Genomic DNA, 22,622 nt, shown 5'->3' on the forward strand with positions numbered 1-22,622 from the left:
TCTCGATAAGAGAGAGATTGCGCAGAGTTGAGACCCAACCCCTCTCACTATAAATTAGTTCTTAAAATAGAGGCGGTGTCGGTACTGTTGGTGTTGATCGCCGGAATTCTGTCATTTCTTTGCTTTGCTATACCGGCGTACGAGGACTCTGCTGGTGGCGGCGAGCAGCCGCTTATTGCATTCTCACGAAGAGATTGGCTTAATCTCTGTAGAACATCATCCATAAGAGCGTCTTCGGTTGGAGCATATCGGCATATCATTTCAGATTGTTCAAAAAATCAAAACCTATATCTTTCAGTTTCCATCGCCCGCTGTTCCAGTTCGGGTTCGCCGTTCGCAAGCTTCAGCCTCTGGCCCGCTGTCTCTCAACTCTCAAGCTTGCCCCCCTCTCTCTCTCTCTCTGCAACTGCTTACTTGTATGAATGGGTTTTGTTTTAATTTTTTTCTAAATCAACTAATCAAGGTCTGTAATTCTTGTTTTGCAAACTAAATCCTATTTGGTGAAATTTTTTATGATCCTTTTTATATAATTTTTTTTTTTTTACAATATAAAGTAACAAAATTTGCATTGCATTTTGAGGTAATCACCGAAATCTACATTTTATTTCAAAAAAACAAATATATATTTTTTATTTCTATAACTTCTATTTTTATTTTATTTTTATTTTTTATTTTTCAATTATGTCTACAAGAAAATTTGTATCTGGGCATGTAAAAAAAAAAAAAATGAATCTGAATTGGATTAGAAATCTGCAGAGATTGAATCTGAAACAATTTTTATCAACATGCCAAGCTTTTTGAAGATGGAAATCTTTTCAGAACTAAAAAAAAAAAAATTCATAACAAGAACTTTGACAAGCAAAAGTACTTAATATAGGGTAAAGCTCTAAAGTTACTCCTTGAAAATTAAAATACTTACAAAAAGCATGCTTTTGAGTGAATCCGTAGTGTTGGAAGGGGCTTGCCACGAACTACCACACACTCTGCTTCCAGTAGTAGATTCTCAAATAGGATTAGCAAAAGAAGAGATAGGGTACTGAGTGGTGAATTATTCATAAATAAATTGGTAATTTTTTTATTAATTACCCAAATAGGATTTTCTATGCCTTAATCAGTCAATTGTCTAAAGAAACGTTGTTAATTAACTAAAATTGAAATATACAACGGTTGATTTTGGTTGATAGATTTTGATTTAGCCCACCCCATTGAGAAATCCTGGATCCGCCCTTGGTGGTGCTTTAAGCCTAAAAAAGCCCCATCTATGTCTTGTGACCATTCATTTTAAGACAAATTGTGATTGCTTGGCTGATTTTGGAATGTGTGTTGTGTCCTACAGGCCAAAGATGGAAAATAAATCTGAGGATGCTCCATCAATAAAGAGTAACTTTGTAGGGACTCATTCATCTGTCATGAGATGTGTAAGTCTAAGTTGCTATATTGGTTATCTGCATGGATAATGTATTTGTTTTATGGAATTCAGTGTTACTTGTGTTGTATGTGAATAATAATTTATTCAGTTGTGGGTTTTTGTAGCCTGACAATTCAGAATGGTACGATTTTGGAGACGATTTTGGAGATGATTTATATACTATTCCTGAGGTCCTGCCAGTTCCGCCTGTTCAGTGCAGCAACCCAATTCAGGATGCTCCCCCTCTTCCGCTTGTTCAGCGCAAAAACCCTTTTCAGGATGCTCCCCCTCTTAGTGATGCTGATGAGGACAAAAAGATCAAGGCTTTAGTTGATACTCCTGCCTTGGATTGGCAGCAGTGAGTTAATTTCTTGCTTTTGTTGTTGTACCAAATATTGTGATGAAAGGTTTTTTGTCGTTGCTGATGGTCTACTTTAGAATCTTACCTGTTGTATTTCTTCTGATTTTTCAGTCAAGCTTCCAATGGGTTTGGTCCTGGTAGAGGTTTTGGACGGGATATGTCCAGAAGAATGAGGGGTGGACATAGTTCTGGTGATTTTCTTGTACATGTCTCTTTATGTAAATCTTCTATTTATGATGTAATATGTATAACATGATGATTCTCAATGTTCTTCTCTATTGCCTTTGCTGTTCTACTGGTGTTTTTATTTTCTCGAGGTGGTTTCTCTTTTTGGTTGTGTTGATGGAATAGCCATTAAATCAAATCCAGGATTTTTGTTTAGTTATAAATCTTTGCTATTATACTTTCATGTAAATATTTTAGTTAATAATTATGCATTCAATACTAAAATTGTGCTTTACTTCTTAAGGACTGTTGGAGCGGAAAATACCTCCTCACGGCTACATATGTCACAGATGCAAGGAGCCTGGTACGAAAATGTTTTTTCTGGTTTTGAATTTGACTATGTAGTGAAAATATACCATATTAGGAAGTCCAACAAAAATGTTTTTTTTTTGTTTGTTTTATTCAGGACATTTTATTCAGCACTGCCCTACCAATGGTGATCATAATTTTGATATCAAAAGAGTGAGACCTCCTACTGGTATTCCAAGGTCTATGTTAATGGAAACCCCAGATGGTTCATATGCATTACCAAGTGGTGCTGTTGCTGTTTTGAAGCCAAATGAGTAATCCCTTGTTTTATTTGTATTGTTATAAAGAGACTCGCTTTTGGCTGAGAATTTTTTTTTTTTTTTAATCATTGTATTTTGTACAGAGCTATTTTTGAAAAAGAAATTGAGGGGCTGCCTTCCTCTCGTTCTATTGTCAATCTTCCACCAGAACTTCACTGTCCACTGTGCAAAGAAGTAACGAAAGATGCTATGTTGACGAGCAAGTGTTGCTTCAAAAGCTTTTGTGATAAATGTAAGGTTTAATACTATTTTATGGAAAACTTGTGATAAATGCAAGATTTAATGCTATTATATTTTCCATACATGATACTTTGGGTTCTGATCGTGCAAATTGGCATGTCTACAGTTCCTTTATGGTGTTTCTTGTTTTTCTCAAAAGTATGTATGCAATGCAAATGTTTGAGCTTGATCCTTGAGTGTTCTTATCCATTATAGTTGATTAGAACTTAGTGGGTGCCTTACATTCTTTTCTTCTTCTTCTTTGAGTGAATTCATGGTTGACTACCATGAGGATTTTTTACCTTACGTGTTTATTTGTTGAAATCTTTGCTGTTAGTTGGCACATTTGTAGTGTTCGGATATTCAAATTCTGATGACTAGATTTTTCTCTTCAGGTATAAGAGATCACGTCATTTCCAAATCAACGTGTGTTTGTGGGGCCACAAATATACTTGCAGATGATCTTTTGCCCAACAAAACAATCGGGGTTACTATCAACCGTATTTTGGAATCCAATAACAGCAGTACAGAAAATTCAGGCAGTGCTCGAGGTTGTATTTCAGATATGAAGCCTGCATTCTGTCCACAGCCTAAGATTACATCCCCTGTGCTGTCGGCCTCAAAGGGAGAGAAAGTGTCACCGACTCCAAACGAGGAAACTCCAAATATTAAGGAAACTGCAGAGAAGAGTACAACTGTTAGTGTATCGCAGCAAATTTTGGAGGAAGTGAGGGCTGTAAGAGTCACAGATGTTTCTAAAGCCATGCCTGAATCTATTACTGTGAGGGAATCAGGATCAAAGGGGAGCGCCCCATCGGCTGACGAGGAATTGCATCAGAAGCCAGTTTCTGGTGAGGCAGGTAAACTTGTTTGATACTTGTGATACTTTATAGCTGATTGCAAATTCCGGCTTTGTCTTAAAATGCTTTTTAAGTATCTGTTCCTTAGATACTGAAAATTCCAAGGCATATTGTTCCCTGGTTTTATGTCGTTTTTCCATATGGAGTCTGATGTGGTACTTGCATGCCAAATTGGACTTTGCACAAGAGACATTTACAAGAAATAATCCTGTTTTCACATGCAACTTCTTATTTCTTGCTTTCATTTTTCAGGGAATAAAAAGAAAAAGAAGAAAACTTGCTTACCTTTTAACGGTACGTTTGTGATTTTTTTTCGATACCTCTTGAGACTACATGAATAGTTAGGTTCTTTCTGAATGTCTTTTTTTTTTTTGGAAAATATAATATGTTCAAATGGTGTGAGGTTTTCTGGTCTCGGTGATTGGACGCCATAACATTCAAGTCTTTGATGTCTTGCAGCTGTAGAGATGCAGTGGGGAACCTCTCAAGACCTTGCTGCCGAGAACTATATGATGTTTGACCATTCCGCCTGTTATAATTCATACTGGACTGGCATGCAAGCTGGAATGGAAGGCTGTGTTGCTTCTTGCGCTTTTGATTCTATGGGCTATGGGTTTAGTTCTTTCAATGTTCCATTCTGGGGTGTCTTACCTCCAAATTCATTTGGAGCACATGGTTATATGTTGCCTTTTGTCCCACCTCAGAGGTATGCTTCATGGTTTTTTTAAGATTGTCTTCCCTTCCCTTTCATATAGTCGGCCAAGTGGTAGGACACAACACTAAGCTTTGTCCGTACTTGGTGGCATGCTATGATTACTGCCAAGTCAATTGTGGTTTAAGGTGGTTATTATAGTTGACACAAGTCTAGTTGCAAAAGGAAAAACCATGCCTAAATATACATATATATATATATATATATATATATATATATATATATATATTGGAACACGAAACCGTGAACTTTGGAAAGGCTGTGTAGTTCAGGTTTTTGTAGAAGTGGATTTAGTGTTCTTATTCATGAGTTCCAGCTCCATTTGCTTCTTGTTACTTATTTATGGTTTTAGGTTTTTTGTTACTTAAAAATCTTTTGCTTTGTACAAGCGAATCACTGTTATACTCCTCTTGTTTGATTATAAATTCTATTCCATCTTCTTTCTTCAGGGATCTGTCCAGAGATCGGGAATTCAGTAGGGAAGTGAGCAGCCATCCTGATGTTCCCTCATTGAAATCAAAACCTGTATGTCCTTTTGTTTTTCAAATTTCCCTCTCTTCTCTTTATACATGTATTGTGAGCAGATAAATGTTCATGGTTAGAAGCAATAATTGGCAGGACCTATTTGACCGAAAGACAATTCGGCATTAGAATGCTTGCCTACTTCTCCATAATAAATGGAAGAAGAAAATTGTATCATTCCTAATTCGGGATTGGATATATTCCAATATACATTTAAAATTGTATTGATTTTTTTTTCCTGGCTTCATGCTCCATGAAAAGAGCTTAGAACCTGGAATTTTATAACAACCAGTTCAATTCTTTTGCAATTTACTATTATTATTATTATTATTCCAAATTTAGCTGCAGAGAAATGGAGTATAAGTAGGGCTGAATATACAAGAATTTACAACTCAATTAGGTTTGCACAACTTAATCAGTTTGTTGATGCCACTTCGGCCTCTCCATTGCAACTGTTACTGCACAAATTACTTCGATTCTTTCCTTCCCATTCTTTCCTATTTTCTCTCCTTCATAATGTTCTACTTTTTAGATTTTTATGTTGTGAAGGAATGACTATTAGATACGTTGGGATACAAGAATATTGTCTAAGAATGTTGCATTACAAAAAAAAAAAAAAAATAGAAACAAATGCTCTGGGTGTGGCCAAGAAAATCGCCCTGAATTCTTCAATTTGATGTGTTCCTGTTCGCGCGGTTTTTGTTTCCTACGCCGGTCGATGGACTCTTCGCGGGCGTGCCAGAGTATTTGTACAAAATACCCAAAATATGTAATTGAACACCAGCCTATCCCTTTTTCCGATGGCTGACTCTCAGGCGATTGTGTGGGAGAGAGACTAGTAAGAACTCCCAGCAAGGTTCTTTTATGCCTTGTTTGTAGCAAGGACTTTTTTAGAGTGTCTAAAGAAATGTAACGGCTGATGAATGTTTGAATGGATGGAATGACCGAGTGAAGACAGGCGGCAAGAACTTAATCGATCGCCGGCCGAATGTGATGGCGAGAACTTAATCAATCGCCATCAGCCAAACACAATGGCAAGAATTTAATCGATCGCCACTGAAACGTGATAGCAAGAATTTAATCAATTGCCATCAGCCAAGTAATGACAAGAATTTAATCAATTGTCACTACGATTCAATGGCAAGAATTTAATCAATTGCCATTGAATTAAAAGCCTAACTAAAATTGCGTAATTAAAATTGGCATAATTGAAATTGAAAGAAAGTAAATGGCTGAATTGAAATAGTTGACAATGATCTAATCAATTGCCATTAAATTGAAATAAAGAAATTGATAGGAAAAAATGACGTAGAGTCAATTGAAAACATTTTTAGTTGAAATGCATGTTTTGTGGTGGTACTGGACGAATTGGAATATGAATACAATACTTCTATTTATAGAAGTTCTATCTCAACTTATTTTCCTAAGTTATTGCTAGAAAATCTCTCCTTCTTTGATTCTTTTTTCTTTACAATTTGAACTCAGTCAAATCCTATCGTTATTCTGCTTCCTTTCTTGTTTTGTTTCAGTAGGAAATCTCTGTAAAAACAACCTTCCTCGATTTAATCACATGTAAGTTGCCGAGATATTGCTAAAACGTTGCTAGAAAGTTGCTGAAAAGTTGCTAAGTTCTAGCAACTTCCTTTTATAAACTTGGCAGCCGTGTTCTATCCCAAGTGGCCCATCCTTTAGCGCCATGTCTTCAAAGCTTTCCTTCTTTCATCAAACTAAACTTCCTATTTTATAGGAATTTAGTTATTGAGTTTCATCCAAACTCTAGCCTTTTCCTTTTCTGTTAACATCCCATTTTGAAAAAAGTCAAATGTGAGTTGCTATATTTCAGCAACTGCCATATCATTAGGTGGCTGAAATATATCTTTCTATATTTGCTCCTAATATCTTCAAACTGGCCGATCCATTCTTGGACATGCTCAACCCTTATCGGCTTCCCATTGGTCCACGTCGCTGCTGAAGTGGTTGCTAAGTTTTGGTGCCAACAAATGCCCCCTGAATTTCAAAGGCTTTATCACTTATGATACGAAGCGTTTGGAATTTGAATCGGCCTAAAATTGTAATTCAAATTTTAGTAATAAATCCTTTTCCCAACCACCTGCTTTAATGGTTATCTTTCCCAATTAAAGCGGCGACTACACTAATCCGCTATTACATCCAACAAGTATTTAGCTTGATGTCCTCTAATCCCTAAAATCATTCTTCTTCCCTTAAACTTTCTATCTCTGAAACTTCTTTCTCGGCAAAATCATTCCTGAAGTCTTCTATGGCTCCTAAGAAAACTAAATCAACTGATTCCACCTCTATCCCTCAACCTTCCGATCCTTCAACCCATGGCAACATCATAGAAAAATCCCTAAAAACTCTATCTCCTTACAAATACTGTCTCAATACCCTTATCGATCTTCGTACTGACTTCAAAGGCTTAGGTCCTGCTTTCCTCGACGAAGCTCCTTCATCAATCTCAACTTTCTATCCTTCGGCCGACGTTCTTCCATTCCTTCAAACCTTCCCTCCTAATGAAAATGGCAGTTTGCCACACTTTCATTTTAGAACATGGCATATTCCAAATGATGCTTGGATCAATTGGGTCGACCGGGTTGGAGCTGTAAAGGGAGAAGTATGGAAGGATTGTGGCATATATGATGCCATTCAGCTAAGTAAAACTAACATCGCCCAAGACAGGGCCTTGATGATAGCAGCCATGTTTAATTGGTCGACCACCACCAACTCCTTACACTTGAAGTGTGGCATGATGGCTCCAACCATTCAAGACGTGTGCTATCTAACCGGCCTCAAACCCTTTGGGATTGATGTAAGTACCTTATTGGTAGAAGAGGATTCTCCTTTTATCTTCCCTTCAAAGCAAACTGGAACCAAGTCATCTGAATCCTCTTATGGCAAATACTTAACTTCCACCATGGATCCTCGCGTCCCTGTGAATGATGCTGAGCATATTGCCTTCTTGTTGGCGTGGCTGAACAAGTTTCTTCTATGCGTACCGGCCTTTCAAGTCACAAAAGATTTCATTCATGTGGCCGTTGCTCTTTCAAGAGGTAAACACCTTGCTCTTGCCCCCTTGGTGCTTTCTCATTTATATAGAGGGATTTATGACTTGCTTACCTCCAACTTCGGACGCTATGGTGGTCCCCTCTGGTTATTTCAAATTTGGCTTCAAGTGTACTTTCCTGAACTCGGACCTATGGTAAGGCCTTCGGCCAACGACCCATTACTTTCTGTAAGTTACGCATCAGCCGTACCTAAATCCCATTCGTTTGGAGATTGCTTCAATTTCTTTTACTCCGGTTGTGAACAGAGGACTATCAGCCAATTCCTTCCATTTTCTCATTGCTCACAAGCTCCTCGATAGCTGACTCCTCCTCAAGGAGTGTCTACCAAAAAATCAGCTGATAAGCATTCGGCCATGTGGGCTAGTTTCTTACTTCCAAGAGACCTTCATTTCAACACTGGCCTTCTAGGCACAGTAAACTCAAAAGTTGGAGTTGAGTTCTACAATCCAAACCAACTTGCTAGGCAATTTGGTCTGACTCAAATGATCCCCATGCCCCCTTATTTCTCTTTCAACAAAAACTTCCATAGGCGTGTGGTATTTCCAGATGATTCCTATGTAAAGAACGTGTCCTCCCGGTTCTCAAATCTGCAAGCCGGGTTCCAATTCCAACCCTTCATCAAAAACCCAGCCTCAGATTCTAGTTTTGATCAATGGTGGTCTTCTTACATTACTTCTACAAGGACGGCTGATAGCCAGTCCCTTGTTGTTAAAATATTGGAATCTTTTAAGTTCATATCTGTGGCCTTTGAAGGGGCATTCGTAATTTCCTGGGCCGTTACCCTAAAGAAGATGCCTCAAAAAGATCCTCCCAAAGATAAAAAACAAACGGCCAAGAAACTCCCTTTCTCTCAGCCAATAGATGCTCCAACAAGGACCAATAAAGAGAGAAAAGCCAAGGCCAAAGCCACTGTCAGCCTCCTCAAGGGTACAATTTTCCTTTACTTGTATATATATATATATATATATATATATATATATATATATATATATAAACTTTTAATTGAATTTCTCTTACCCCCCCCCCCCCCCCCCCCTTTTTTTTTTTTTTGCAGATTCAGACAGTGGAACTTTATCAGCCTCGCCTAATCTAGAAAACGTTGAGCCCCAAGATGATGAAATTTCCTCAAGCCAACCTCCTCAGCCTACAACAACTGAATCAATCATCATCCCTAATGTTCCTCCAGTTCCTCCAAAGGTAAAAGTTTTTATCTATTAACATACGAAGACAATCAAATCGGCCCAATTATTAAAATTCTTGGCCGATATTGACTTCTAATTCTCGGCCACAACTATTATTGGCCGAAACAAACTTTAATAAAGCTTCCATCTCCAGGGGAAAAGAAAGAAATCAACTGCTCATGGCACTTTAAAAAGAACAAGATTGAGCAAACGTAAGAAACAGGAAGTGGAAGAAAATCTAGAAAGCCTTCATCCTACAGAAGACGTGGCCGATGATCCCGTAATTAATGTGACTGACACTCCTTCTGATCATTCCTCAGATGAAAAAGAGGTAAAGATAACTGTACTTGAAATTTCCAAACTTTTCAATTAATATGATCCTTAATTTCTTCTCTTTTGCAGCAATCTCCTCTTCTTGACTTGGTCTATAGCCCAGTTAGAAATTTCAGCCCTCTGAAGGATTTTCATGATCCCATTGAGGTGCCCTTCAATGTTCAAGTCACTCCTGCTAAAACTTCATCCCAGGGAGATAGCACAGCGGTTCAGCCAGAATTTCCTCCTCCAGAAACCAGTCATCAGCCACTCTTAGTGACAGACATAGCCGAATCATCTAAGGTATTGACTATCTCATGTCCCAAAAAAAAAAAAACTTAAGATCTAATCTTTCCTCATTTTGTCAGGTTGTGTATGAGAAAACTCAAATTATTCCTTTACTTCCTCCACAAAAAGTTCCTGCTTCATCCCTATTGGCTTTGAGCAATTTTTTTAAGGATGTGGTGGCTTCAGTGACCGAAGAGAAAGAAAGTGAATCTTCTGGAGCCACCCCAGTCACTTCAACCAATATCCCTATACAATCCTTAGAAGAGACCAAAAAATCTTTACTTGAGATCTTAAAAAGAGATGCTGCTGATCTTCCTAATTTTGAAAGTGAACTCACAGCAGTGCTTTCTACACTCAGCCAGTACCCAGACTTTCCGGTTGATCTTCAAGCCACTATTGCTACCTTTAAAGGCCAGCTACCAACTCTGACCGATGATATTTTCCAAGCCAATGAAGCAATCAACCAATTCAACAAGAGTAAAAATAGGAAGGATACCCTTGCTAACCAATTGTTAATTCAAGCTTCCTCCTTTGAAAGAGTGAATACAGAGTTCATCGGCCTTGAGGAAAGAGAACATGTCCTTCAGAAAGAGATCGACCAGATCCATGCTCGTAAGGCCATCTTGTCTGCTGAAGCTGCCACATTGCAGTTTGAAGCTCAAGACCTTGCTCACGAGCATGCAAATCTTCGTGGAGAATTACCTCAATTGGAAGAGTCAAAGAGGCAGGCCATGGTGGCCTTCAATCAGTCCTTAGTTATTTGGGCCGATTTCAAGGAAAAATTTGCAAACATATGAATTTTTTTTTTTATATTAGCTTCCTTTTGTGGCCATCTTAGTGTATGATCTTTAAATGATGTAATCTTTTACACTTCAATGAATAAATGGCCTCTTTTGTTACTCCAAACAAGCATCAACATTTTAGCGAGAAAAAATTTATTAAAATAGCCAAATCAGCCTAGAAAAATAGGCCGATTTTTATTACATAAAGGTACACATGGTCAGCCATAAGTACTGGCTAACACTAATTTTCCCTTTCAAAGATTGTCGGTACGTACCTCTTAAGGTACTTGCCATTAATGGGATAGTCATGTAATCGACCACTGAAATACTTCAGCCTATATGCTCCTCCACTTAAGACTTGATGGACCAAGTATGGCCCTTCCCATTTTTGGGACCACTTCCCATATTTCCTATTGACTTTACCCACTGGCAAAACAACTTTCCAAACCAAATCTTCTTCAGCAAAAGACTTAGGTTTTACCCTCTTGTTGTAGATCCTCATCACTTTCTTCTTGTGAGCTATGATATGATCCAAGGCATCCCTTCTAAATTTATCCAAATCTTCCAATTCTACCAACATTGCTTGAGTATAATCAGCTGGAGTTAGATTATTTTGAAAAGCAACTCTGGCTGATTTAACCTTCATCTCCATAGGCAGAACAGCATCATGACCATAAGTTAACATGTATGGTGTAACTCCTGTGTCTGTTCTTTTTGAGTTCCTATAGGCCCATAAAGCTTCAGACAAAGTCTCATGCCACCTTCTTGGCTTATCTTTGATAATTTTTTCAATGATCTCAATTAGAATTTTGTTTGAAGATTCGGCCTGGCCATTTGCTTGAGCATAGTATGGCGTAGAGGCTGACATATGAATATTCATGTTGTGGCCGAATTGTAGTACATCAGTTGCTCTAAATACTGTTGCATTGTCTGAAACAAGTGTTTCTGGAATCCCAAATCTGTGGATGATGTTTTGCTCCATGAAATTAATCACTGTTTGCTGATCAACCGCTTTGCAAGCCTTGGCCTCAACCCATTTAGTAAAATAATCTATGGCAACAATCACCCAGTGATGGCCTTCGCTTGATGGTGGATTAATTTTACCAATAAGGTCAAGGTCCCAACCTCTGAATGGCCAAAGTTTGATTATTGGCTGTAATTCTTTTGCTGGTACATTCTGAATCGGCCCGTGTCTTTGACAAGCTTGACAACCTTTTGAGTAATCTATGCAATCTTTCCTCATTCTCGGCCAATAATATCCATATCTGCGAATCAGCCATCTCATTTTAATCCCAGCTTGGTGAGCCCCACAGCTGCCCTCATGTACCTCGACCATAACCTGAAGTGATTCCTCCTTGCTTATGCATTGTAGTAAGAGCCCATCTTCTAACCCTTTTCTGTATAGATCCCCATCTAGAAGCACAAAGTTGATCGCTTTTCTTTTAATACTTCTATCAGCCTTGATGTTTGGATTTCGAAGGAACATTATAAATGGTATCCTCCAGTCATCGTCGGCCAAATCTTCTACATCAATTGTCCAAGTATCAAACATAGTATTTCTCAATTCAGCCGATGGCAAAGATCTTCGTGTTATCTTTATCAACTGATCTTCTATTCCGGCGGGTACTCTTATTCCAGAGGCTGCTTGAGCCATGCTGTTGGCCTCCTTATTCTGCCCTCTCGGCCAGAACTTAAGTTGAACATTATCAAATTGATTGATTAATGAAGTGGCCAGAGAATGAAACGGCCTTAATTGCCAACTTAGGCACTTAAAATCTTCAGAAATTTGGCTAAGGACTAAGTTTGAATCTCCCAAAATCTTTACATCTCTAACAGCCATTTCAATTAAAATCTCCAGGCCGATTATAAGTGCTTCATATTCGGCCTGGTTATTTGAACATTTAAAATCTAAAAAGAAAGAGAATGAAGCCTTTCTGCCAGCTGGCGAAATAATAACAATACCTGCTCCTGCTCCATCAGCCGTGCTTGATCCATCAAACATCAAGATCCAAGGAGTCAAGAATATAGCTGATGACTCCAATTCATCATAAACCCATGGATCAATATCAGTTGAAGGATGATCGGCCAAAAAATCAGCCAGAACCCTTCCTTTTACTGATTTTTGTGAGACGTAGATAAAATTGAATTCCATCAAAGCCAAAGCCCACTTACCTATTCGGCCAGTAATCAATGGCCTTGATAGCATATACTTGATCACGTTAGTCTGACAAAGAATGTAAACATCAACAGGCCGCATGTATACTCTCAACTTCATGGCTGAATAGTACAAAGATAAATAAAGCTTCTCAATTGAGGAATATCTGCATTCTACATCAGTTAGTACTCTACTCAAGTAGTAGACAGCCTGCTCCTTTCCATGTTCATTGTCTTGTGCGAGCATACTACCAATTGATTCTTCTGCGGCCGATAAATAAAGCTTTAACGGCCACTTCTTTCTTGGAGGCATTACAACCGGGGGGTTTGCCAAATACTCTTTTATTTTGTCAAAGGCCTTCTGATGGGATTCGTCCCAATGAAATTTCTCATGTGACTTTAATTTCACTAAAGTCGAAAAGACATGCACTCGGCCAGCATGGTTAGAAATAAATCTTCTAAGAAAACCTACCTGGCCGAGGAACCTTTGCACTTGTTTTTTGTTGGCTGGGGCCCTAGCATTTATAATAGCTTTGACCTTGTTCTGATCAACTTCAATACCTCGTTTGTGTACCAAGAACCCCAAGAAATTCCCGGCTGAAACTCCAAATGCACACTTCAATGGGTTCATTTTCAATTTGTGAATCCTCATCCTTTCAAAGGCCCTTTTCAAGTGGTCCAAATGCTGTCTCTTGGCCGATGATTTCACAACTACATCATCTATATAAATTTCTATGAATCGGCCAATCATATCATGAAAGATAGAATTCATTGCCCTTTGATAAGTAACCCCGGCATTTTTTAGGCCAAATGGCATCACAATCCACTCAAAAGTACCAATTGACCCAGGACATCTAAAAGCCGTTTTATAAACATCCTCCTCGGCTAAATAGATTTGATTATAACCTGAATGGCCGTCCATAAAAGACAATATTTCATGCTTAGCGGCCGAATCAATAAGTTGATCGGCCACAGGCATTGCATATTCATCTTTTGGAGTGGCATTATTTAAATTGCGAAAATCCACACAAACTCTAAGTTTGCCATTCTTCTTCATTACAGGAACAACATTAGACAACCATTCAACATACCTAACTGTTCGAATAAATCCTGCCTTAAGAAGTCTCTCAATTTCTTCTTTATTTTGGAGCATTACTTCCGAAGACATCCTTCTTGGTGGTTGTTTATATGACTGAAAATCTTTCTTAATCGGTAACCTATGTTCTACCAATTTTCTAGACAGGCCAGGCATCTCTTCATAACTCCAAGCAAAGCAATCCTTATATTCATTTAATAATTTAATCAAATCGGCCTGGAATTTAGGCTCAAGCAAAGCACTAACAAATAATGGCCGATTATCTTTTTTGGTACCAACATTTATTTCCAATAAAGGATCTTGCACCTCTGCTTTATTATCTTCCATCCTGGAAGGGGCTGACTCCAAATCTTCAAGTTGGATTGCATCCAGTTTTTCGAAACCTTCTTCAATTATATCGGCCGTGCTGGCCGATACCTCTTCATATATCTGTTCTTCTCTGGCCAGTCTCTTCTCAGCCAGATATGCTTTCAGTCTTATGCAAGCGGCCCTGAAAGCTTGCCGCTTTTTTTCTTCATTGGTTTTGTGATCCATCAGAAACATCTTCAATGTCCTTGATGGTCGACCTGAAAATATCAATTTTCGGCCGAGCTGCTTCTGACAATAATTCTTTAATATCAGCATTAATTAAATTCTTCTTCATTGTTGCCGCTGCTGGTCGTCCCATCCTGTTAATGCCAACAAATTTGATAGGTACAACAGTTTCATCATAAAGTGCAGCCTCAGCCGAATACACCCTAGCTATAAAGGGTTTGTTATCGGCCTCAACAATTTTTACCTCATTTCCGTCCCAAAAAATCAACATTTGATGCAAGTTTGATGGGATGCACATGTTAGGATGAATCCAATCTCGGCCTAAAAGGAGATTGTAGGCCGCGGTTGAATCAATGATAAAGAAAGCCGTAAAGGATGTCTTACCGCCAATAGTAATTTCCAAAGGTAGAATACCTTTGGTGTTACTAGATCCTCCATTAAAACCACTGATGGCCACGTCGGTTGGAACTACATCATCCATGGTTTTACCCAATTTCTTCAAAGTAGTTGATGGAATGACATTCACCACCGAACCATTGTCAACCAAAACCCTATTGATTGGCTGACCCTCAGCCCATACTTTAACATACAACGGCCTCAACTGCTGTGTCATGGACAAAGGTGGTTTTTCAAAAATGATTTTATCGGCCTTAGATGGCTGATGCTGAGAGATCAATCCTATCCCGGCCGATGAACTTGTCGAATCGTTCTTAATTTCTGAAGATTCAGCCTTTTCCTCCTGCTTGGCTGACTCAACATCCCTGTTCACCGTTGGTTCTATCCTTGCTTCAAACACAAAAGGCAAAACAAATACCATGTTACAATTTACCTTATCCGGGAGAGAACCAAAACGAATTCTGTACTTGGCCGCATGCTTTGGATCCTGGTCGGGCTGATCATCTTTTTCTTCATAAAAGCATGCCTTATTCTCAAATGATGTAGCGACCTCCATGTCTTCAGCCACCACTGGTTCATTTTTTCTTTCTAGTTGATCATGGTCGATCTTGTCTTCTTTCCTTTTGAGTTCTGCATTTTTCCTTTGCATCCTCCTTTTTTGGGTACGTGTAGGAGGCTGCTTAGGAAACTTTGGGTGACTTACTCGAGTCCATCTGCCATGGTCAACCAAAGGAGGTCTAACCGTTCTTACACGACTAGATTCTTCTCCTTTTTGAACCCATATTTCTGACTGAATTGTTGGTTTCCTTTTGAAGCTAGGATAAAAATGTTGTTCTGGCAAGACTCTATCGGCCACCGATGACCGAATGATTCTCACTGCCCTCGGCCCATTTTCTCTAAATATTGATCGATTGATTTCTTCGTGATTCTGTCTAGGCTGATGGCCTAACCTTTCATGGACACTGCGCTTTCTGGTTGATTGGAAATAGCCCCTCTTGTCTGAGTCATTCCTTCGGCCTTTGCAATTTGGACAACAACCATGGTTGATGAGGGCAATTTGAGCTTCTCTTAACTGAGTTTCCAAGTCCTTAACTTTCTGCTCATCATTACTGGCCGATGAACTACCAAGAACTTTTGGTAATCTTTCCTGTCTACCATTATCAGCGGCTTTTTCAGTTGCCAGGCTGATTACATTGGTACTGACAATATTAGGAAATGGATCGCCATCGACCCCCATTACATCTGGCTTCTTTTCAGGGAATTTCAATACACCTTCATCGATAGATTTCTGCAATACATTTCTAAATACATAACAATTGTTAGTAGTATGATTCCATGAATTATGAAATTTGCAGAACTCTCTTCCTTTTAAATCATTGGTCGATGGTATATTGTGTCCTTTTGGCAAAACGATTTGTTTGTCGGCCAACAAATGATCAAAAATTTGTTCTGTTTTGGCCAGATTAAACGTATAAACCTTACCAGTATCAGCCGTACCCTTCCTGGCCGATGTAGTCGATGGCTGAGTACCACTGGTGGATACATTTGGTTTTGTTAAAGCGTCACATACATAAGGTTTCTTTAGAATAACTTCGGCCAAATTAGCTTCAAAATCTTCCTCTTCAACCATATCAGTTGAATAAACTTCATAGTTGGGGTCCCTATAGTACGTACCTTTAGAGGAATTTTTTCGTTCTTTCTCCTCTTTGAGAACCAATTCATACCTGGTAGCTTTCTCGGCCAGGTCATACATGTCACGAAATGGAACTCCTTCAAACCTCTTCCGAAGTTCAAAATCAAGGCCGTTCAAAGCCAAACGAATGTACTCCTATTCTGGAAGAGGTACACGACATCTTAATCTTGCTCTCCTGAATCTTGCAATGAATGTCTCGACCGATTCACTAGGCAATTGACTTAGCCTGGATAAATCGGCCAGAGTAGGTTCTGTCTCCGTACGGTAGAACTGATTGTGGAATAATTCCTCCATCTGTGGCCAATTAAAAACAGAGTTAGGAGGTAAACGAATATACCATGAAAAAGCTGCCCCTGTCAAAGAGTTAGGAAAAAGTCTCAATTTCAACCACGGGCTAACACTGGCCTCTCCACATTGAACCGTGAATCGGCCAATGTGTTCCACGGTCGATTGATTCCCTTCTCCACTAAAGGTTACAAAGTCAGGGACTTTATATCCTCTAGGGAACTCAACTTGGTTTACCACCTCTGGATAAGGAGTTCTATAAATTGGTCGGCCGGCACCTCTAAGTTCCAGGCCATATTCTTCTGTGAGTAAATCAGCTAATTGTCTTCTATCTAACATGACTTGAGGTTGCTGATTTAATATTGGTGGTACCTGATTAAAAACTGGCGGCTGATTAGCCGCTGGTTGATAGCAATTCGGCCAATCATGTGGCTGATTAGCCATATTCTGCCCCCCGAGCCCTACCTGTGGCGGCACATGTGTATACAGTGGGTTCGGTGGCCTCCACCTGATCTGATTGCCCCCCGAGTTCAAAGGCATCTGAGGAGGGTTTGGTAGAATTACCTGTGGCTGCGAAACTACTACTGGTGGCTGATTAGAACCTGCCAACGTAGGCTGAGGATAGCTTTCTGCCCAGGTGAGTAGCGTATGAACCGGCTGACTTGATGTTGCAACTGGTTGGAGTGTCACTACTGGCGGCCATGGCTGTGATGTTTCAATGGCCCTCTCTGGCCGAGCAGCTTGGGATAGATTCGGCTGAGAAGCCGATTCCTGATTGTTGGAGCTGCTAGCTTGAGTCGGCTTGTTCAAAATAAAGGCTGAGAGTTGGGACATATTTTCATGCAAGTCGTTGTAGCGTGCTCCCATCCTTCCCATTGCATCTACCAAGGAGCTAACCTGTGCCTGAAGTACGGCTAACTCATCAGTAGGACCTGCTGCAGAGTTCTCAGCCTGTACTGGCTGATCGCCTTCCTTCAAATCTTCATCAGTAGCCACGGCCTTAGAATTTTTTGTGGGCCGCGGCATATTTGCCTCTTTTATAACACTCTAGTAGTTGTCCCACCGGGCGTGCCAAAACGTGTTCGCGCGGTTTTTGTTTCCTACGCCGGTCGATGGACTCTTCGCTGGCGTGCCAGAGTATTTGTACAAAATTCCCAAAATATGTAATTGAACACCAGCCTATCCCTTTTTCCGATGGCTGAATCTCAGGCGATTGTGTGGGAGAGAGACTAGTAAGAACTCCCAGCAAGGTTCTTTTATGCCTTGTTTGTAGCAAGGACTTTTTTAGAGTGTCTAAAGAAATGTAACGGCTGATGAATGTTTGAATGGATAGAAAAGCCGAGTGAAGACAGGCGGCAAGAACTTAATCGATCGCCGGCCGAACGTGATGGCGAGAACTTAATCAATCGCCATCAGCCAAACACAATGGCAAGAATTTAATCGATCGCCACTGAAACGTGATAGCAAGAATTTAATCAATTGCCATCAGCCAAGTAATGACAAGAATTTAATCAATTGTCACTACGATTCAATGGCAAGAATTTAATCAATTGCCATTGAATTAAAAGCCTAACTAAAATTGCGTAATTAAAATTGGCATAATTGAAATTGAAAGAAAGTAAATGGCTGAATTGAAATAGTTGACAATGATCTAATCAATTGCCATTAAATTGAAATAAAGAAATTGATAGGAAAAAATGACGTAGAGTCAATTGAAAACATTTTTAGTTGAAATGCATGTTTTGTGGTGGTGCTGGACGAATTGGAATAGGAATACAATACTTCTATTTATAGAAGTTCTATCTCAACTTATTTTCCTAAGTTATTGCTAGAAAATCTCTCCTTCTTTGATTCTTTTTTCTTTACAATTTGAACTCAGTCAAATCCTATCGTTATTCTGCTTCCTTTCTTGTTTTGTTTCAGTAGGAAATCTCTGTAAAAACAACCTTCCTCGATTTAATCACATGTAAGTTGCCGAGATATTGCTAAAACGTTGCTAGAAAGTTGCTGAAAAGTTGCTAAGTTCTAGCAACTTCCTTTTATAAACTTGGCAGCCGTGTTCTATCCCAAGTGGCCCATCCTTTAGCGCCATGTCTTCAAAGCTTTCCTTCTTTCATCAAACTAAACTTTCTATTTTATAGGAATTTAGTTATTGAGTTTCATCCAAACTCTAGCCTTTTCCTTTTCTGTTAACATCCCATTTTGAAAAAAGTCAAATGTGAGTTGCTATATTTCAGCAACTGCCATATCATTAGATGGCTGAAATATATCTTTCTATATTTGCTCCTAATATCTTCAAACTGGCCGATCCATTCTTGGACATGCTCAACCCTTATCGGCTTCCCATTGGTCCACGTCGCTGCTGAAGTGGCTGCCAAGTTTTGGTGCCAACAGTTCCATGGGTAGTTTCGTTGTTCGCTGATATATAATTGTCTTTTCATTACGAATAAAAATATTTCAAATTTTAATACTACGGAATTGGTGTTTTGAAGATGAATTGGAGTAAAGTAGAAAATCGTTTTTCTCCAATTCGAAATCTTCATTTCCACTTTTATGTTTTCAAATGCAATGGCAAGTAAATTGTTTAAAGTCCAAAATAGTAATAATATGTATATCGCGCCCGGAACTTAAATATAAATGTTAAATTTCAAAATAGTTGATTGATTTCTTTTTTCATTTTTTCTCTTGATGCTGTAGAGCACTATCTCACAAACAATTGGAGCTGATTATCACAGCCGCCGCCGTAACACCTCACTAGGAAACGCCAGACCACCACCATCGGCAACACCACCCAAATCAAGTGCCAGAATAGGAAGAGCAGACCACCTAGAGCAACAGACGGTTAGAGTCTTCTCCAACTTCAGCTTTGCAAAGGAAGAAGCTTTGGTCTCCAAGAAACGAAAGCTCTTGTCGGATCATCACAGGGCAACTAAAAATGCCGTCTATCACGAAGATGTCGTCATCATCATCACAGGAAGAGTAGTGGTTTTGGTGCTGTAGGTTATGGTTCGAGTAGTGATGATGACTGGCATTTCAAGAGAGGACGCTCGTGGAGAGAGTAAAAATGATAGGAGAAGAGATTGACGCCATTGGAGGTGGATACAGAAAACACACATACATTTAGGATAGTTTTGTCCATACCCCTCTCTACATGTACAATACCACTTCACTCTCTTTGTATTCAAATTTCAGGTTCTATTGTTTATGAAATGCCCCGTGATAGTAGGGGAGAGAACCTTTGTTAGCAGAAGTGTATCTAATAATATTCCAGTTATATTCAGATCTTTATTCTCTTCATTCTTGCTTGAAGTTGGTTTGCCAAATCTCTCTTTCGATCTCGCTCGTATATGGGCTTATCTCGGGCTCACATCCAAATTGTGACATTTTAAAAATTAAATTACGAAATAGACTTGGGTTGAATTCGTGTTTAAAAAATTATCAATGAAACATTTTTAATTAATTTACTTATCAAGTTTACTTGTAAGTAGAGTCTCTTAAAAAATGATTTGAGAACCAACAATGTGCATGTACAATTTTATAAAAGCCAGTCTACAAAAGTTTGTATTGACAAGCCCTTACGGACTGAGTCCAGTTTGGTTCGATATGGGCTATATTATGGAAGGGTAATAAAATAAAAAAGCCCATTTTGAACAAAACCGATAATAATAATAATAAAATAAAGAAGCCATATATATATATATTTTCGCTAGGCTAAAATCCTTGTCAATAAATGAGCTTCTGAATGACCGACTTAAAATTTAGGTTCAAAGAGTGAAATCCGAATTATGAATATCTCAGTTCATTTGTAACCTAATACAAACTACACATTTGATGCTAATGCCTCAACAGCTTCTCTGGTAGGATCCATCTCAGGCACATTTTAATACTATGGAATTAGTGTTTTGGAGATGAATTGGAGTAAAGTAGAAAATCATTTTCTCCAATTCAAAATCCTCATCTCCACTTTCATGCTCTCAAATGCAATGGCAAGTAAATTATTTAAAGTCCAAAATAGTAATAATCGCGCCCAAAACTTAAATTTAAATGTTAAATTTCAAACTAGTTGAGTCTAACTCGATGGATTTCTTTTTTTCCTTTTTCTCTTGATGGAGTAGAGCACTATCTCACAAATAACCAGAGCTGATCATTATAGCCTCCGCCGTAACACCCCACTAGGAATCGCGAGACCACCATCTCTAATAAAATTAGTGTGTATTGATGAAACTTAATCGTAAAACAACATACATAAACTTCATTTATGTAAACAATGAAATTTGATCATAAAACAATATACATCGCTAGCAAAATTAGAGTGTATTGATGTTTGTTCTATTATACTTGTACATGGTTCTTTTCAAGTCAAAACGGTTGTAAAAATTTTTTGATTTTTATTTATTATCATTTTTTTTTTGACCTTTTGATGGTATAAACTATCTCCATGATAATTGACAAACCATTCTTACATAATTTATTAACCAGAACAATGTTATCTAATCCCAAGTCGACTCTTGCACCTAAGAAATTCAAATCATCTACTATAGTACCATATTTATGAATGTTCTCAAAAGGATTTTAATTAAAACTAATATAAAAAATAAAAATAAATCATTTCTTTCAACTTTTCTCCTACTGTCGGATTAGATTTTTTTATTTTATTTTTTATTGTCCAAACGCAAGTGGATATGTCTAACTAATATTGAGAGAAAGTCATTAGAAAAAAAAAAAAAAACAAAAAACTAAAGGACTCTCACATACCCATTTCATTTTTCACAGAATGAGCACAGAAATATGAATCAAAAGGAACAAGACCAGAGGCCTAAACAATTACAGATTGGACAAGCCAGCAGGGCCAGGTTTAGCACTGCAAATCAATTTGGAGGGCCCGTTTGCTAATGACGTGGGCCACCCAATTGCAGTCTCTAGGAGTCCAGTGAGGAGAAAAGCATCTGAGGAAAGAGGTCAATATATATATATATATATATATATATATATATATATATATATATATCCATGATAAGAATAGTTAGATGATAAGTTAGTAGGTGCGAAGGTTGGAAATCGAACTCTCATTGCTACTGTGAAAAGAAGTGAACATATAGGTCATCTCCCTATTTGCCCTTGTTGATATTTAATCCCTCACTATTTATTTTGAGAGGTATTGATTGTGAAACCAATTTTAATTACCTTAATTTAAAAGCTTAGTCGTAGAGAACTTATAATTAATAATAGTGAGGAGGTTTAATAAAAAACAAATTCGAATGGATAACTCATTGTCATGAGATTTAATTATCATTAAATTCGTATGTTCATTACATTATTTTATTTTATTTTATTTTATTTTAAACTCTATCTTCGTGTTTTTCATACATGCTTAAAGTATGTTGATACTTGATAGCTTTGTTTAGTGAACAAAATTATTTATTTATTTTTTCAACTCACAGTGAGAAAAACAAAACTCTTTGGGATTATTTTTGTTCTTTCTAATATAGTTTGTAAAGAGTAGTTCAAATTTATGCACGAGATTTTGATAATACACACACATACGAGATGTTAGTATTTATTCTCAATGTTCTATAGATTGGATTGCAACTCAAGTGAAGTAGACGTGTTAAGGATTTGTAAATCTCAATTTTAAATTTTAGCTGAAGACGATAGCTAGACTTCAATTTCATAATCACTCCTATTTAGCAAAGGTATCCGACTCGATCTATTCAAAATTGTACCCCATTAAAATAAGAATAAGATTCAAATTCTCAATTGATTTTTGAAATTTAACATTATTATAAAAACATCTTAATAAGAATAATACAAAAGATATTAAAACTAGCAATTTTTATTTTTATTTTTATGAGAACCATGCCCCCAAAATTGTCGATTTTGGATTTGCCTAGTGTTCCACTATTTTAGTATTTTGTTCATTGGTTTTTTGGATTAATTTGCGA

At 38.1% G+C, this 22,622-nt stretch overlaps 1 protein-coding gene across 1 annotated transcript; it reads left to right on the forward strand.

Moving 5' to 3' along the window:
* Positions 1 to 1,343: 1,343 nt before the first annotated feature.
* On the forward strand, positions 1,344 to 4,970 carry LOC132281353 (E3 ubiquitin ligase PQT3-like). Its single transcript, XM_059783067.1, has 10 exons — positions 1,344 to 1,418; positions 1,534 to 1,766; positions 1,881 to 1,954; positions 2,239 to 2,298; positions 2,401 to 2,557; positions 2,647 to 2,795; positions 3,178 to 3,642; positions 3,895 to 3,936; positions 4,102 to 4,348; positions 4,804 to 4,970. The coding sequence occupies exons 1-10, from the start codon at positions 1,344 to 1,346 to the stop codon at positions 4,940 to 4,942; spliced, it is 1,641 nt and encodes a 546-aa protein (XP_059639050.1). The 3' UTR covers positions 4,943 to 4,970.
* Positions 4,971 to 22,622: the final 17,652 nt, after the last annotated feature.

This window comes from Cornus florida, unplaced genomic scaffold, assembly GCF_030987335.1.
Source record: "Cornus florida cultivar Cherokee Brave unplaced genomic scaffold, ASM3098733v1 CherokeeBrave_3.0.0_Hap2_Chr11, whole genome shotgun sequence".
Lineage (NCBI taxonomy): Eukaryota > Viridiplantae > Streptophyta > Magnoliopsida > Cornales > Cornaceae > Cornus > Cornus florida.

What these genes read in the sequence shown, in the direction of transcription:
- LOC132281353 (XM_059783067.1), top strand. Translation starts at nt 1,344, where the DNA reads ATGGAAAATAAATCTGAGGATGCTCCATCAATAAAGAGTAACTTTGTA. An exon ending in ATTCATCTGTCATGAGATGT is followed by an intron (nt 1,419 to 1,533) that starts GTAAGTCTAAGT and finishes GGGTTTTTGTAG; the next exon opens with CCTGACAATTCAGAATGGTA. An exon ending in AACTTGCTTACCTTTTAACG is followed by an intron (nt 3,937 to 4,101) that starts GTACGTTTGTGA and finishes GATGTCTTGCAG; the next exon opens with CTGTAGAGATGCAGTGGGGA.